Consider the following 14,064-nt stretch of genomic DNA (forward strand, 5'->3'; position numbering starts at 1 on the left):
ATGCTCCTTGTATCTGAAAAATTATTTACTGTGGTGATGTGTGATGCCTTTTTAAGAGAACAGATGGCACCTCCAAATAGAATGCTTTAAAAGGAAAGCCTAATGAGATTATAAAAGCCAACAAATTGACTTTTTCATACAGTACTTCCCTGGCACACAATAAATCAAATATATAATGAGTCTCAATAAAGTAATAGGTTTATTTACACTTGTTTTGCCTAGCATTGTGCTGCTGCCCAGCCTGGCCTCTGTGTCCTCTCACCCAGTACTGGCCCCTGCTGGCCAGGGCAGGGAGCCAGACAATGTGTCCCTGATCAGCTCTTGGCCTGACCTTCACAGGCAAGTGTGGCTCTGATTTGGTGATTTCTGGTCTGACCCTAGAGCTCTCCTCTGGGGGGAAAAGAGCACAGGGCTGTGTACAGCATGTGGTGACACCCCCAGGCATGTCCAGCATTCACCCCCACTCTGGGAAAGATGCGGAGATTTTGGTGGGACATAGTGGGTGGGAAGGTGTCCCTAACTCAGTGTTGGCTGGACCAGGACAGGAGAGAAAAGCCTGGGAGGTCTGATTTTAATGAGCTGGACTCAGAATATGGGTAAGCAGCACAGAGTAAGGTTCTGCAATGTGCAGAGTGAAGGCTCTGGGATGCTCCTGTTTATACCAGGAATCAGTCCTGTTGGTTCAAGCACATCAAGTCAGGTGATAGAAGGTAGATGGGAGATGTCAGGTGAGAGGTAGATGGGAGAGGCATTGTATAGCAAGGAGCTCCACATCAGTATTCTGCCTCTGGTTATTGGTCTACCTTCTCTCTAGGTGACCTTGTCCAGGGGCTGGATGCGTTTACAGGGTGTGTCTGCTGAACTTCCTTAGGTGGGAAGCTGGGGACCCAGAATTTTATTTGCATGAATTTATCTGCAGGAGCCTGGCCAATCAGAGAGGGTCCATGAGCAGAGTGGAGGGGAATGTTTCCAGAAGGGAAGATGTGAGACCTGGGCTTTGGCAATCATGGGGACTGGTCCTTGGTCTGGACATCCAGGCAGCAGAGATTCAGCATCCTTAAGTGGCTTCTAAAGAAGTACATTAAACAATGCTTCTCAAGCCTACAGAGACACACAGGGGAACCTCCGAAATCAGTAGATGGGATAACACAACAGAAAGACAGGGACTCCAGTCAGCAGAAATGGAATCATTTTTGTTCATACCAACCCAGGGAGGTCTGGGGAAAAATCAGTTTATAAGAGGATGCGCTTTTCCTCAGTTCAAATCTATAAGCATTGATTGACCTTAGGACCTTGATCTAGAAGACACTTTCATTCTTCTTTTTTATCCAGCCAAGATTATGTAAACTGCAAGGCCAGAATTAAGAAATTATTCTACTTGGAGCTCAGTCATATCTTTTCTGTTCATCAAACTGCAAATAGGCATGAAATGCTCTGTCTGTGCCTTTCTATGCTGGGGGTGGGCGGAAGGAGTTTGGTCAGAGGAGGCGAAGGGAAGATTCTTGCTCAGAGGGATCCAGGCAACAGCATCCAACCCAGAAGAAAGTTCTAGAATAATTAGAGGTTAACCTGGAGCACTGACTTCTGAACGCAACAGGAATACCGAGAAGAAAAAGCGTCCCTATTTCAGGGCTGCTACACTTAGGAGAGGAGGAACAAGTTCTTGAAAGTGTTGTGCAGGGAGAGTAGTGCTTCCTGACTCCCCACGATTGTGGATCATACAGGAGAAGATTGTGAGGAAATTCTCCCCTCATCCATCCCTCCCCAGGGAGTGGAGTTGCTGCCTCCACTTTGGGCAGGATGACTGCCTTTCCCTCTACAGCAGAGAGTGGGAGAGTGGTGGAGCTCACGCTCTGGACCCAGCCCCTAGAAGTTCTGCCTCAGTGCACACAGGCCAGAACTCTGGTCTTGTCATTTGGCAGAGGCATGGATGCACCACACTAGGCACTGGAAGGGACACAGGGAGATGAATACATGGAGCTGGCACACAAGGACCTTCATTGGGTAACCAAGAAGGCAAGTGCAGAATGATTGGACAAGTAATGAAAGCAGGAGAGTTTTGAGGGAGGCTGGTCACAGAGATACAGGAAGCCCAGTGAAAAGAGAGGATATTCTCATCTGTCAAGACCAAGGGGGCTTCTTGGAGGAGGTGACTGGAAGAGTTACTAGGAATTGTTGCAACATCCTGGTGCATCTTGATTTTGCACTCAAAGAACTCTCCAGTTGAGATTTTTTAACCATCTGGTGGGCATAAGTTGTCTTCTTTGGGTGGGAGGAAGGCCCTCCCATCTGAGAGGAGGGGGCCAAGAAAAAAGTCTTGACCCGGTACTACTGAAAGAGGGGCGCTGCTTGCCCAGCGAGGAGCTGTCCGTTTCAGCACCACAGCCAACGTCTCCGCTTTGTACTATGCAATTGGAGGATGATGTCTTAAGTCTTCCCTGCCCTAGGCCCACCACTTGCACTATTAGACAACCAAACTCCCCACCCCAGAGCCCCGGCTAGATACTTACTAGTGCATGCCACTTCTGGGGGGTCAAAATCTGCCCGGTAATAGCCAGTCCGGCAGGTGCAGATGGGAGATGCCTCTGAAGGGGATCTGCTGTTGGAGGGACAGTGGGAGCAGCCCTCAGCTTCCTGGTTGGCCTTGAACATCCCGGCAGGGCAGGCTGTAACACAAAGAGACCATCTTAGAATTAATGGAAGAGTGGCAGTCAGAGGCCCTTCCCTGGAACTGGAAAATGAAACATTCTGTCACCTTAAAAAGGACATTGAGATACCCCCCTTGCACAAAGTGAGCATTTCGGATTGAGGCAACCCCTACTTAACACTTCCAAGCCTTCAAACATCCTTAGTGAAATATACCTTCCTGGTACCAATGGCTTCTCTCACTTGAACAATATGAATAATGATTCTTCCCTTTCAGGTGCGTCAAGAGATTTAATTGAGAAAATGATTTAATGTGTAGCGCAGTGTCTGAGGCATAAGTGCTCTATAAATGGTTATTCCCTCCCTCTTCCACCTGTTAACAGTCATGGCCTTAACCTGATTCACTCAGTGAAGAAATTTCACCTGGGCCTCGGATGGAAAGAGGTCCTGGTTGACAATGAACTGGACCCATGGTTCTTAAATCCCATGTTTCAACACACATGAGGGAAACTGTGAGCTGTGTTAACACTTATTATGAATGGTGGTAAAGGGCTGAAATTCATGAGTGATTCTTTAAGAAGAAATTAAAGTGATTTCAAGGTTACTGGCTTAACAACAACATTCTCCCTTAATTGCATTTTGAAATGCTTTGGGGGGGGGCAAAGCAGGATGCCTTTGTAGGCAGTGCACCAGGGAATGTGTCATGCACTTGGTGTCATCTATCATGTACATGTCAGTGGGGAAGATTGGGAACACCTGGTATAACCTGATGCCCACTGGAGCTTTTCTCAGATATGAAGCACTTATTCTCCTTGCTCCATGGGTCAGCCTGTGAAGAGCCATGCCCCAAAATGTCTGGCTCTAGGCCATCCCTCAAGCTTTTACCATGCCTCATCTACAGAGACCTTTGACTCCAGACATCTGGTCTCTGCCTTGCTGATTCCACAGAAAATTGCCCCTGCCTGCCCTGCTTCCCTGAGGCCCTTCCTCACTATCTCAGCTCCTGACTCTTCTGGTCCCCAAGAAACCTGCTCTGGCTTATCCTCCTTTGAGACCAGGTAAAACTAATTTCATGGTCAACTCATTTGGCTTTCTTACATACTTCACTAATTCATTCAACAGACATTTACTGTGACCCTGCTGAGAACCTGATCCAGGGAATTTTGAGAACAGAGCCTGCCCTCAAGGAGTTCTTGATCCAATGAGGTCATACAGTTGCAATACAATGTGATCGTTGCCATAGTAGACGTACCATTATAAAGGTTTCTACTTATACAAAGCTCATCTTCCCAAATATACTGTTCCCTCCTGGAAAGTGCAGAGTATTCTTTAACAGGAGCAGTAGTCACCATCTGTTAACATTCTTGTTAAGTGCTTTGCATGCATTCCTCTATGGGGTAGCTATGATTAGCTCCATTTTGGGACACTGAAAGGTTAAAAGAGTTGCCCAGAATCACACAGTGGGAGAAGTAATAGCGATGATATACATATAAACTATGTGAATAATATCCACAGCTTTTCTACTAAGACAAGAAAGAAGAACCGTTTCCTATGCTGGGTAAGTTTTCTCACTCCTTTGCTCACTTGACGTGAGGTATAGGGTTTCAGTCACTCTGGAAGCATGAGCAGAAGCTCATCTTGAATGGGAAGGAATTTCTGAAATGGAATGTCCTGGAATGGCATAACCCAAGAGTGTTCAACGGAGTCCATGTCCTTAGGATTGTTAACACCTGTTACTTACAAAAGGGGTCTGTGGTCAGATATTTTGAATCTGTGGGTTTAAAAAGTTCATCTCATCTTTTATTACAGAATTTTTCAGAATTTCCCCAAATGGGATACAGAATGCTGTGTTTTCTCACCAAGAAGCCCTATACTGTAGAGCATCTCCTGGGATTCAAGTTCCATGGAACGTACTGGGGTAAATGTTGTCTAGGCGCTACAATAAGGTTCTTAAGGATTTCTGTTGTAACCCATGTAAAAATGGGCCACTTGCTACCCATCTCAGTACATTCAAATAAACTTCTTAGTAGAAAGAAAAAAAAAATTCAATCTCTACGAAAGGCTCAACAAATAAAACACCAAAAGGAAAACTCTGAATGGTACACCTAGTATCCTAGAATTTGGCTTGCTGATCTATCTTTCCAAGACCACTCAGTAAAGTCTCTCCCCCTATTTCTTTCCTCCTCTCTCCCTTTCTTCTTTCTACATCTCTTCCTTATCACCCATGAGAAGCACTTGGTCCTTTCTATTGTAAATCTCCCGGCGTTTCTGCACCCCATTCAGTTCTGGAGCTGGAGAACACAGAGAAATCCCAGGCCTGTGCTGCCCAAACCCAGTGGAAGCTCTTTCCCTGGAAAGTGGGGGAGAGGAATGTGGAGACTCATGCATTCACTGGAGCCCTGCCACATGTAATTTTCTTAATGTATCAATCCAAGAGACACAAGGTGTTTTCACTTTCTTTCCAGCATTTAAAAGCCTCCTTGCTTTACATTTAATAAGTTAACAGCATAAACAACCATCCTGATGTCCACAAGTAGCAGAGGGATTTAGAAAGTGTCTTCCTCTGAGATTCCTGATGAAGGAAGGCAGAACTGGGTGGCTCTAGACTCTGACAGCCACAGAGGGAGGCAATGAAGGAGAGGGAGGCCAAGCTGAGCTTTAAGAGAGAGAAGCTCAGAGAAGGGTTAGGGTGAAAGGCCCTGGGAGGGGGTATGACTCCATCTTCCCCAGGGCAGTGAGCACCAGGTAGTGATCAAACAGTCCCGGGTCCAATTCCTGGCTCTGCTGGATCCTAGCTGGGTGATCACTGGCAAGCTATGTAATCCTCACTTCCTCATCTGTATAAAGTATCCATAAAAAAGAAATTTAACACTTCTCACAACAACTCCCACAGGTCATTAGAATTTATTAAACTCAAATATGAAAATTTACCTATGCGCAGTAAGTGTTAAATAGTGCTAATTCCTCTTTACCTCCATTTATCCAGTCCCTTTTGAAAAACAAGTTTTCTTTCAACAAACTTTTAGAATTGAGGGTTAGAATATAAACTTAGAGTCCCAAAGTCGGCAAATAAATCCTGGAACCAAATGGAAGAATGTGTTTCTATACAGATTATTTTTGTTTGGTATAATGGGAGGATCATTATATCTGTAAAATATATTTGATCGATAATTACAAAATGGATGAAACTCATTAATATTCACATTTCATAAGTTAATATTTTATTAAAATCTATGTGTAGGCATTCCCTAATTTATAAAGAAACAGTATGCCTAGGTTCATTTATTGAACATTTGGCCTATAACTCTTTTTTTAACATCTTTATTGGAGTATAATTGCTTTACAATCGTGTTTTAATTTCTGCTTTATAATAAAGTGAATCAGTTATACACATACATATGTTCCCATATCTCCTCCCTCTTGCATCTCCCTCCCTCCCACCCTCCCTATCCCACCCCCTAGGTGGTCACAAAGCACCGAGCTGATCTCCCTGTGCTATGCGGCTGCTTCCCACTAGCTGTCTATTTTACGTTTGGTAGTGTATATATGTCCATGCCACTCTCTCGCTTTGTGGCACATATATATGATGGAATATTACTCAGCCATAAAAAGAAATGAAATTGAGTTATTTGTAGTGAGGTGGATGTACCCAGAGTCTGTCATACAGAGTGAAGTAAGTCAGAAACAGAAAAACAAATACCGTATGCTCACACATATATATGGAATTTAAGAAAAAAAAAAAGGTCATGAAAAACATAGGGACAAGATGGGAATAAAGACACAGACCCGACTAGAGAATGGACTTGAGGATATGGGGAGGGGGAAGGGGAAGCTGTGACAAAGTGAGAGAGTGACAAAGTGGACTGTAAGTTGTAAGCACACCTGGACTATATTTTCTCATAGAATTAATGCTTTAAATAATGCTTAAAGTGCCAGGCTAGTCCACAAAGCCTTTTTTAACTCACCTTGTACCAGACGCCACTAATGAGAAATAGAAGTGAATAAGATTGTTATTTTACTACAAATTTGCATAGAAAAATAAATAAGAAAATTGTGCTGCTCCTTGAGGAAAAGCAGCTTTAATTAGAGGTGATACGTGGAGCTGCTGGGTAGAGTGTAACAAAGAATATTTAGACCAAGGGAGGTAAAAGCAATCACCTCAGCCCAGAGAAATCACCTGAATATATAAAGTGGTTGGGAGTAACACAGCGGAGAATGGTGGGGACCCCAGCAGCCTGCAGACCTCACATCTGCCTGCAGGCTCAAAAAATAACAATTAAATACTGTGATCATCTAATCAAGCACATATCGACACTGTCAAGAAATTTCGAAGTGGATAGCACAGCTACTTGCTTTAATATCATTTCAAAACTCAGGGGTTGCCTTTCTCTTGATTTAAAATTATGGTCAGCATTGTCACTACAGTCATGAACCTCTCATTTAACTAAATTTTACAGAAGATCTAGGTGAGCTTGGCACCTTGCTAGAGGAAAAGAGCAGAGCACAGAGGGTGAGGGACAGACCCTGGGAAGTGCCCCCCTTCCTTGGGGGGTGAGGAAGGAGGCAGACGATAGAACGCTGGCTGATTCCCACACAGCGTCGTCTGTGTTATGCTTATGTGTGCACAGGGTTGGGGTGGGGGACCCGTCAGGCAGGAAGTGGCTGACTTGGAGGCTCCATCGCTATGAGACGAGGATCAGAAAAAGCATTTTCTTGTGGGGACTACGAGGTGAGATTCAAGAGAGGCAAAGACAAAGCTAGAAAGAAAGAGGTGGAAGAACAGGAGAGGTAGGAAGGGGAATTAGGTCAGACAGTGCTCAGCTCCATCTCAGCCAGGAGGGTTTCATCACTGTTCCAGGAGGTGGGTGGGAAAGGAAGAGTCGCTGTGTAGTCCCACAAGACCTTTGTCCATGGAACACCTGTGAGTTGGAGGGCTGTACATTTCTGACACCAGCGCAGCCCGGATGGCTTCGTTTCCTTAAGAAAAGGGGGTTGACTTCCCTCCATTGTAGGGGATCACAGTTCTGACAAGGTGATAGATGCAGCTTTTAGGTGGCACCCCACATACACACCTCTTTCCCCACCTCTGACTTTGGCAGAGAGGAAGAGATAAGACGTGAGGTCCCTAAGCATGTGTGCATTTTCCATTCCCCAAGCAAAACATGCAGCACTTCCCTCCCCCTTCAAGCAAGAAGGGACTGGTATGCGTGACCTCCAGCTGATATCCAGAAGATCACCTTGAAACGCCCACCCAACTTCTCAGAGTCTCGAGATGTAACAAATTACCTAGTGTTTACGGTGCTCTTGAGAACCCCGTCCCCTGCCATCCCTGCACACAGCCTTCCAGTGACACTAAATCCATCACCTACAGTACTATTACTTTATAAAGAAACAGATTGTCTCATAAACAGTGCAGTGATTGAGATAATGGAAAGCACCTCTCGTCCCCATCTGCAACATCAGGTTATGAAGCATTTCCAAGCAGCCAGGAAGAGGAAATTAATAGAAGCAAGAGGGAATAACCACTTTTATGCAATTTCCTCAGGAGATAGTGGACCATCTAATCTTTATTGGAGCCCTTTAACCTGTCACTCAGCACTCGCCAGAGCCTCTTTAGCTCTCACAATTTTTCCTGATATCCAAGGAAGATAAAATGAAAACCTCATAACATTATTTTATAATTTTTGTACGTGGAGGGTGCACACTGCCTCTGCCCCTGCCCCCTCCACAGAAGCCTCGCAAAACAACATTTTTATGCAGCAGGAATGCGGGAGAGCTTAACTATTCCCGGTGCATGGTCCAGGGGTGGGTCCCAGCTTCTCTGCAGGAAGGAAGTCTCTCCTTGCATTTTAAATGTGATGCTTCCCTCCACCGCTGTCTTCTGTCCTTGCTTTTTCTTTTTAATAATCTGATTACTGCTCCTGATCTAATTTTTTTTTCCCCAAATGAGTTTGCAAAGGTTCATGCCAATGAATATTCATCCCCTGCTTAAGAACCGGGTGCCTTTTTCTCAAGGCAGGTGCAGCCTAGCAGCTGGCTCGGGCGGTGTGCCTGCCTCGAGAGGTGACAGTGAGAGGGGCAAGGCTCGTGTTCCTGGTGGGGGAGAAAGAGGTAAACAGCCCTGAGCTCACTGTCTCTCAAGCTCCCCTTGGTCTCCAGGCTCTGCTGCTGCTCTGGAAGACAAGCAAAGAGCCAGCCGCTCTGGGCAGATGCTGAGATCCCTGGGATGGGCGTGGCGGGTGGGGCAGGGGATGGGGACAAGAGCTTCCTGCAGAGCATGCGCACAGCTCTGCAGGGCTCTACTCACAGGTCTTGTGACCTCTCATTGGGCCCCGTACAGTATTTAGAGTCACACCTGCAGCTCAATGCCTCCCTCATCTTCACATTATGGGGGCTGACCCCAGGGGTTCTTGACTCTGGAACTCCAGGTGTGAAACTCCAGGGAAGGATGTGTGCCGGGGTTCCTTGTCTATGCTTATAAACAGTCTTTGCGTTTCCCAGAAATGGGTCTCCCTGAAGAACCCCAGGCCATCCCAGTGGGACCCAGGATCTGGTGAAACCCCCATTTCCCCTTATAGTCAGGGCAATGTGTTGAGAAAACCACTAGCACAGAAGTAGTTCCCAGGCATCCAGCCAGCCAGCCAGCCAGCACTCCAGCTACTGCCCTAGATTGAAAGTTCTCTGAAGGCTGATGCTAGGTGTCGCCATCTTTGTATTGTCCTCTCCCTGGTACTGAGCACAGGCCTTACACGTAGGCACATGCATTCTGCGGCTGGTTGAACTGTAAGTTCACTGAAGGCCTGCTGTGATAAGACCCCAAGATAAAAGCTGTGATTAAAAAAATAATAACAACAACAATAATGACAAGATCTTAACATTACAGGGTAAGAGGTGACTGGCACTCTCCTACAAAGTGTGGATTCTTAAAACTTTTCTCCATTAAGACCTTCAAAATGTCCAGAGTTTTGATCCAACAATTCTACTTCTGAAGAAAAAGCAAGGAGATGTGGAAAAAGATTTATGTTAACGGATGCTTACGCCACTGCTATTTATAATGCAGAAGAAAGGAAGGAGGGAAAAAAAGAACTTAAAAGTCAAATAATAGGGTATTCACTAAATAAATTATGGAACATCTGTATAGTGTGATACTACACAGTCATTAAAATTATGTCATGGAAAAATTTTTTAAGTCATTTTAAACTATAGAGTATGAACATCATTATACATACACACACAAGCATATACATATATATGCAAACATATATATATATAAACCATAAGCAGTAAAATAAAAACTGGGAGTGGTAGCAATGGTGATGATTTTGTGCTTTTCCATAATTTCCCAGTGTTTTGCATTGTATACACAGGACTCAAGTAATCAAAGAAAATCTCAATCACTACATTTTTAAATTTGGCCGAGGACACAAAAGTATGGACAGCAACCTCCAACCCCAAGGAGCTGAGATGAGCAGGGCAGGTCAGAGTGGGCTGCTTACCGAGGAAAGCTCTACACCAGAGGCGGAGGTGCCCTGTGCCAGAGGTCTTTGGAGGAAGGGGAAAGTAAAGGAGAGCTGGGAAAGCTGCCTGGAGATGGTGGCACATGCACAGGCCTTGAAGGACAGGTAAAAGTTGATGCAGAAATGGGAGGGTGAGGCCAAGGGAAAAGAGTGCCCCAAGCATCAGAGAGAACAGGACCCACACTTGCCTGTAGGGAGAGGGAACCTGTAGGGAGAGGGAACCTGGCAGTAGAGACTGCCAGGCACACACAGCATTCAAGGGGCCACAGCAGGAGGTGACCCGTGGCGCTCGTGTCTATGTCAGCCTGCACACACGAGGCCAAATTGGTCTCCAGTCCCTGTCTCCATGGGCCCACTTCCAACTGTAATGGCCTGCGCAGAGGGAACACTTAGCTGTGTCATACACTCGTATCACTCTCGGTGACGCTTGCTGAAATTGACGAATGCTGCAGGCACCTTGACACAGATGAGACTGTAACTTCCCGTGCTATTAAGCTGCTCCAGCAGCAGCAGCAGCGAGCCTAGCATGCATCAATCAGCATGGAAGTTGTTAAAGACGTGGGGTCAGGGTCAGGGGCACTTAGCCTTGGTGGAATGGGGAGATCACTGGTCAGGACTGAAACACGACCAACAGAAGGGCAGTGTCCCAAGGGGGAGGGGCAGGCCCTTAAGTCCTGATGGCGCCTGTCCCTAGGGAACAGCTGGGCACAGCACAGCCAAGGCCAGGTTCAGGGAGGGAGGCTGGGCTGGGCATCAGAGCCTCTCAGCAGGGAATTCAGGGCTGCATCCTGCAATCCTGGCCCAAGGTCAGTGTGGTTGGGTAGTGGGATAGCATAAAGCAAACCCAGGGGTTTTCTGTGACCTACGCCAGAGATTCTCAAACTGTGGTCTCCAGACCGACAGCAGAAGCAGTATCACCTGGGAAGTTGTAGAAACTCAGAATCTGAGACCCCACTCCAAACCTACTGAACCAGAAACTCGGGGGTGAGGCCCAGAAATCTGAGTGTCTGCAAGCCCTCCAGGAGATTCTGATGCAGCTCCGGTTTGAGAACCGCTGCTCTAGACCTCCAGGTAGAGAGGAAACATCCTGGCCTTGGTGTCCGTGAAAACTGCCACTTACTGGTTATGTGATCTTATGAAAGTTACTTAACCCTCAACCTCAGCCCCGTCCTCTGTAAAAAGGGGTACTAGGGTAACTTCCTTCTTATTGCTTTGTGAAGGTCAGTACAAACTTTCTGGAATGTAGCATCTCCTCAGTAAATAGCAGCTGGGTGTTTCCCGCAAGGAGCCAGGCTGAATGTTTTCATCAATTATTCATTTTAAAGTATTTAAATTGGCCACTTAATGTCAACTTGGAGCTGTGCTCGGCACTGGGATCCACCAATGGATGAAACACGCAAAGAGCTCTCCCCCATGGAGCTGACATCCTAGTGGAGGGAGACAGACTCTAAACTGGAAATTCCAGCAGAGGTAATCAGTGTAGGAGGCCGGATCAGAGACCTCTCTGAGTCTGGGAGGGTCTTGGGCAAGTGAGGTCTAAGTCAAGTCATACAGAATGAGTAGGAGCCATATGGGTTGGCAGAGGTAAGGTGGGTGAGTGAGGGGAAACAGAGAACCCTCCATGTGGAGAGAGAAGCATGTGCAAAGGCCCTGGAGAAAAAGTACGACTCAGTCAATAAACTGAGAGCAGTGTTTCCATGATCGATCAACGTGTAGTGTGAGTGCCACGGGCTCAGGCAGACAGTTGTTCGAGGGCTGGGCAGGGGTCAGTTGGCAAGGGGGAGGCTGAGTCTGGAGAGGTAACCTGAGCTCATGGCAGCCCCTGGACTTTATCCTTAGGTCATGAAAGCCACAGTTGGGTTTAACATGGGGAAAACACACGCATCAGATTTTTGTGTCTGAAAGATCACACTGGCTTCTGGGAAGACAAGGGAGCAGAGGAGTGGGGACAGCTAGGGGGAGACACAGGAGTCCAGAAAGAGTGATAATCACCAGGGTAGTGGGAACAGTCCAGAGTCATTTAGAAGAAGAGGATCTGGTGATTACTGGGGATCACTCATTCATTCAGCAGAGCCCCTACTGGGTGCCAGGCACTGGGCCAGGTGACCCCTTGTCTGGCTTGTACCCCTACTTTCCTACCAATGCCAGAAAGCCCTCCCTCCACACTTCAACCACTTGGGCCAGGCATTTTTCTCTTCCTGGAGCTCTCTTTTAAAAATCCTATACCCTGGCAGTGGGTTCACTGTCCCGATGACTTTGAGGGGGTTGAGAGTGACATTAGGAGAGGGGAGAGTAGGGAAGGTGGGGGGCGGCTCCTCTGGGAACTGGCTAGGTCTGCTCCCCAAGTCTGCCCCCTCCCCACCAGCCTGCAAATGGGGCTGGAGGAGCCCACCCACCGAGGAGGGTCCTTCAGACTCAGGAACCCTTCGGGACTTTGGTAGGGGAGGGGCCTCTAGCTGAGACCCACCCCCGACATCTACTTGAGGTCACTGGACCTTGAAGGTGCAGTGCTACCAGCGCGCCTTCCCAGCGGGCCACCTGGACAGCCTTGGAGCCGCTTCCTAACCTTTAGCCCAGCAGAGCCCTTTCCCTTTTATACACTTGTCTTATTTGGGGAACATTTCCTACGTGCCCTGAGTTCGATATAAGAGAGTCACTTTCTTTACCTTGGGAAAGAAGAAGGCTATTGTTGAGGAGTGAGGGCAGATGTGCAGGGAATCAGAAGTGGAAGGGGGCCTGGAGGAGCCCTCAATCCAGAGGGAGCAGTTGGCCAGGGAGGGTGGAATTCTTTAGATGTGGGGCTCCAGGGGCAGAGGAAAGCCTCCTGGAGAAGAGCTGATGTCACAGCCAGGTGGTGAAGGAGGTGGGTGAACCCATGCTGGGGGGACACTGCGAGAGGGGTCTGTCCTTGAGAAGAGAGCAGAAGCACCCTGCCAGCAGCAGGACAGATTCCTTTAAGGGAATATGGGCTTCCCGTTTCCTTCTCCACCACCAGAGAGATGCTTCCCGGGGACCCTGGGACTCAGCAAAGAGGAAGTGAGGGTCAGATCGCTTTGGCTACTCCAAAGGGCCCCAAGGTTCTCTATCTTGATCCGACCCATTAGGTCACAGGGCTGCCGGGCCTAGACCCCCCACTGCTATGCCAGGGGAAGGGGAGGGCAGGGAATCCCCACATGTCCCCTCCCCAGGCCCTGTCTCCACCCACGTCAGAGCCCGGCTGCCAGCGTTCTAAAAGCGCCGTCAATCTGGTAGCTCTGGGCAGCAGGCAAGGGGACATATGCTGGCAGTCAGGCTGCTTCCCACATTTTCGAACTGAAGTGCTTATTTTACCCTTTGAGAAAAGCCTTATTTTTAAGTATTCCCCTGACACAGACCTTGATGGATTCCCTTTAAAATATAGTTTATAGCAAGTCTTTAAGATAAATGAAGGTGACTTCTTACTGCATTTCTCAAGGCTAGACAATGACGAAAAGCCACCCAGGGCTCCTCGCTCTTTCCTGTGGCCGGGGCAGGGCCGGCCACCTGCACGCACATAGACAGCCAGGTCTGGGGAGTCATCACACCCGGAGAAAGCACTGCTGTCCCCTAGTCTCTCCGCTTCTCACAGAGCCGATGTGAAAAATACTAAAAAAAGAACCGTGTTTGGATGCATCACACAAATCTCATTTCCGCTCCAAAATCTGACAAGGCAAATAGTACTCTTCTCTCAGGGAAGGTTGTTACTGTTTCCCCTTTTCTAAGCTTCCTCACCCCAGGGCTTTGGTGAGTCCACAAATCACATGCGGTCAGGCTGGAAAAAGACTTAAGAAACACCCTAGAACAGGGTTAGCCCATGTAGCTATGATCACCAAGCCTCAACGCTGCCCATGACAGACATCACTAATCAATCATGGCACTCATT

The 14,064-nt window shown here is 47.4% G+C and overlaps 1 protein-coding gene across 1 annotated transcript in view; it reads right to left on the reverse strand.

Annotated features, from left to right (window-relative positions):
• The window catches only part of EPHB1 (EPH receptor B1), a 432,780-nt gene that overhangs the window by 139,022 nt on the left and 279,694 nt on the right, over positions 1 to 14,064 (reverse strand). Inside the window, exon 4 of the mRNA XM_033404128.2 lies at positions 2,511 to 2,666. Within this exon, the coding sequence (XP_033260019.2) occupies positions 2,511 to 2,666 (156 nt within the window). The remainder of the gene's footprint in view (positions 1 to 2,510; positions 2,667 to 14,064) is intronic.

Source organism: Orcinus orca, chromosome 5 (genome assembly GCF_937001465.1).
Source record: "Orcinus orca chromosome 5, mOrcOrc1.1, whole genome shotgun sequence".
Classification (NCBI taxonomy): Eukaryota; Metazoa; Chordata; class Mammalia; order Artiodactyla; family Delphinidae; genus Orcinus; species Orcinus orca.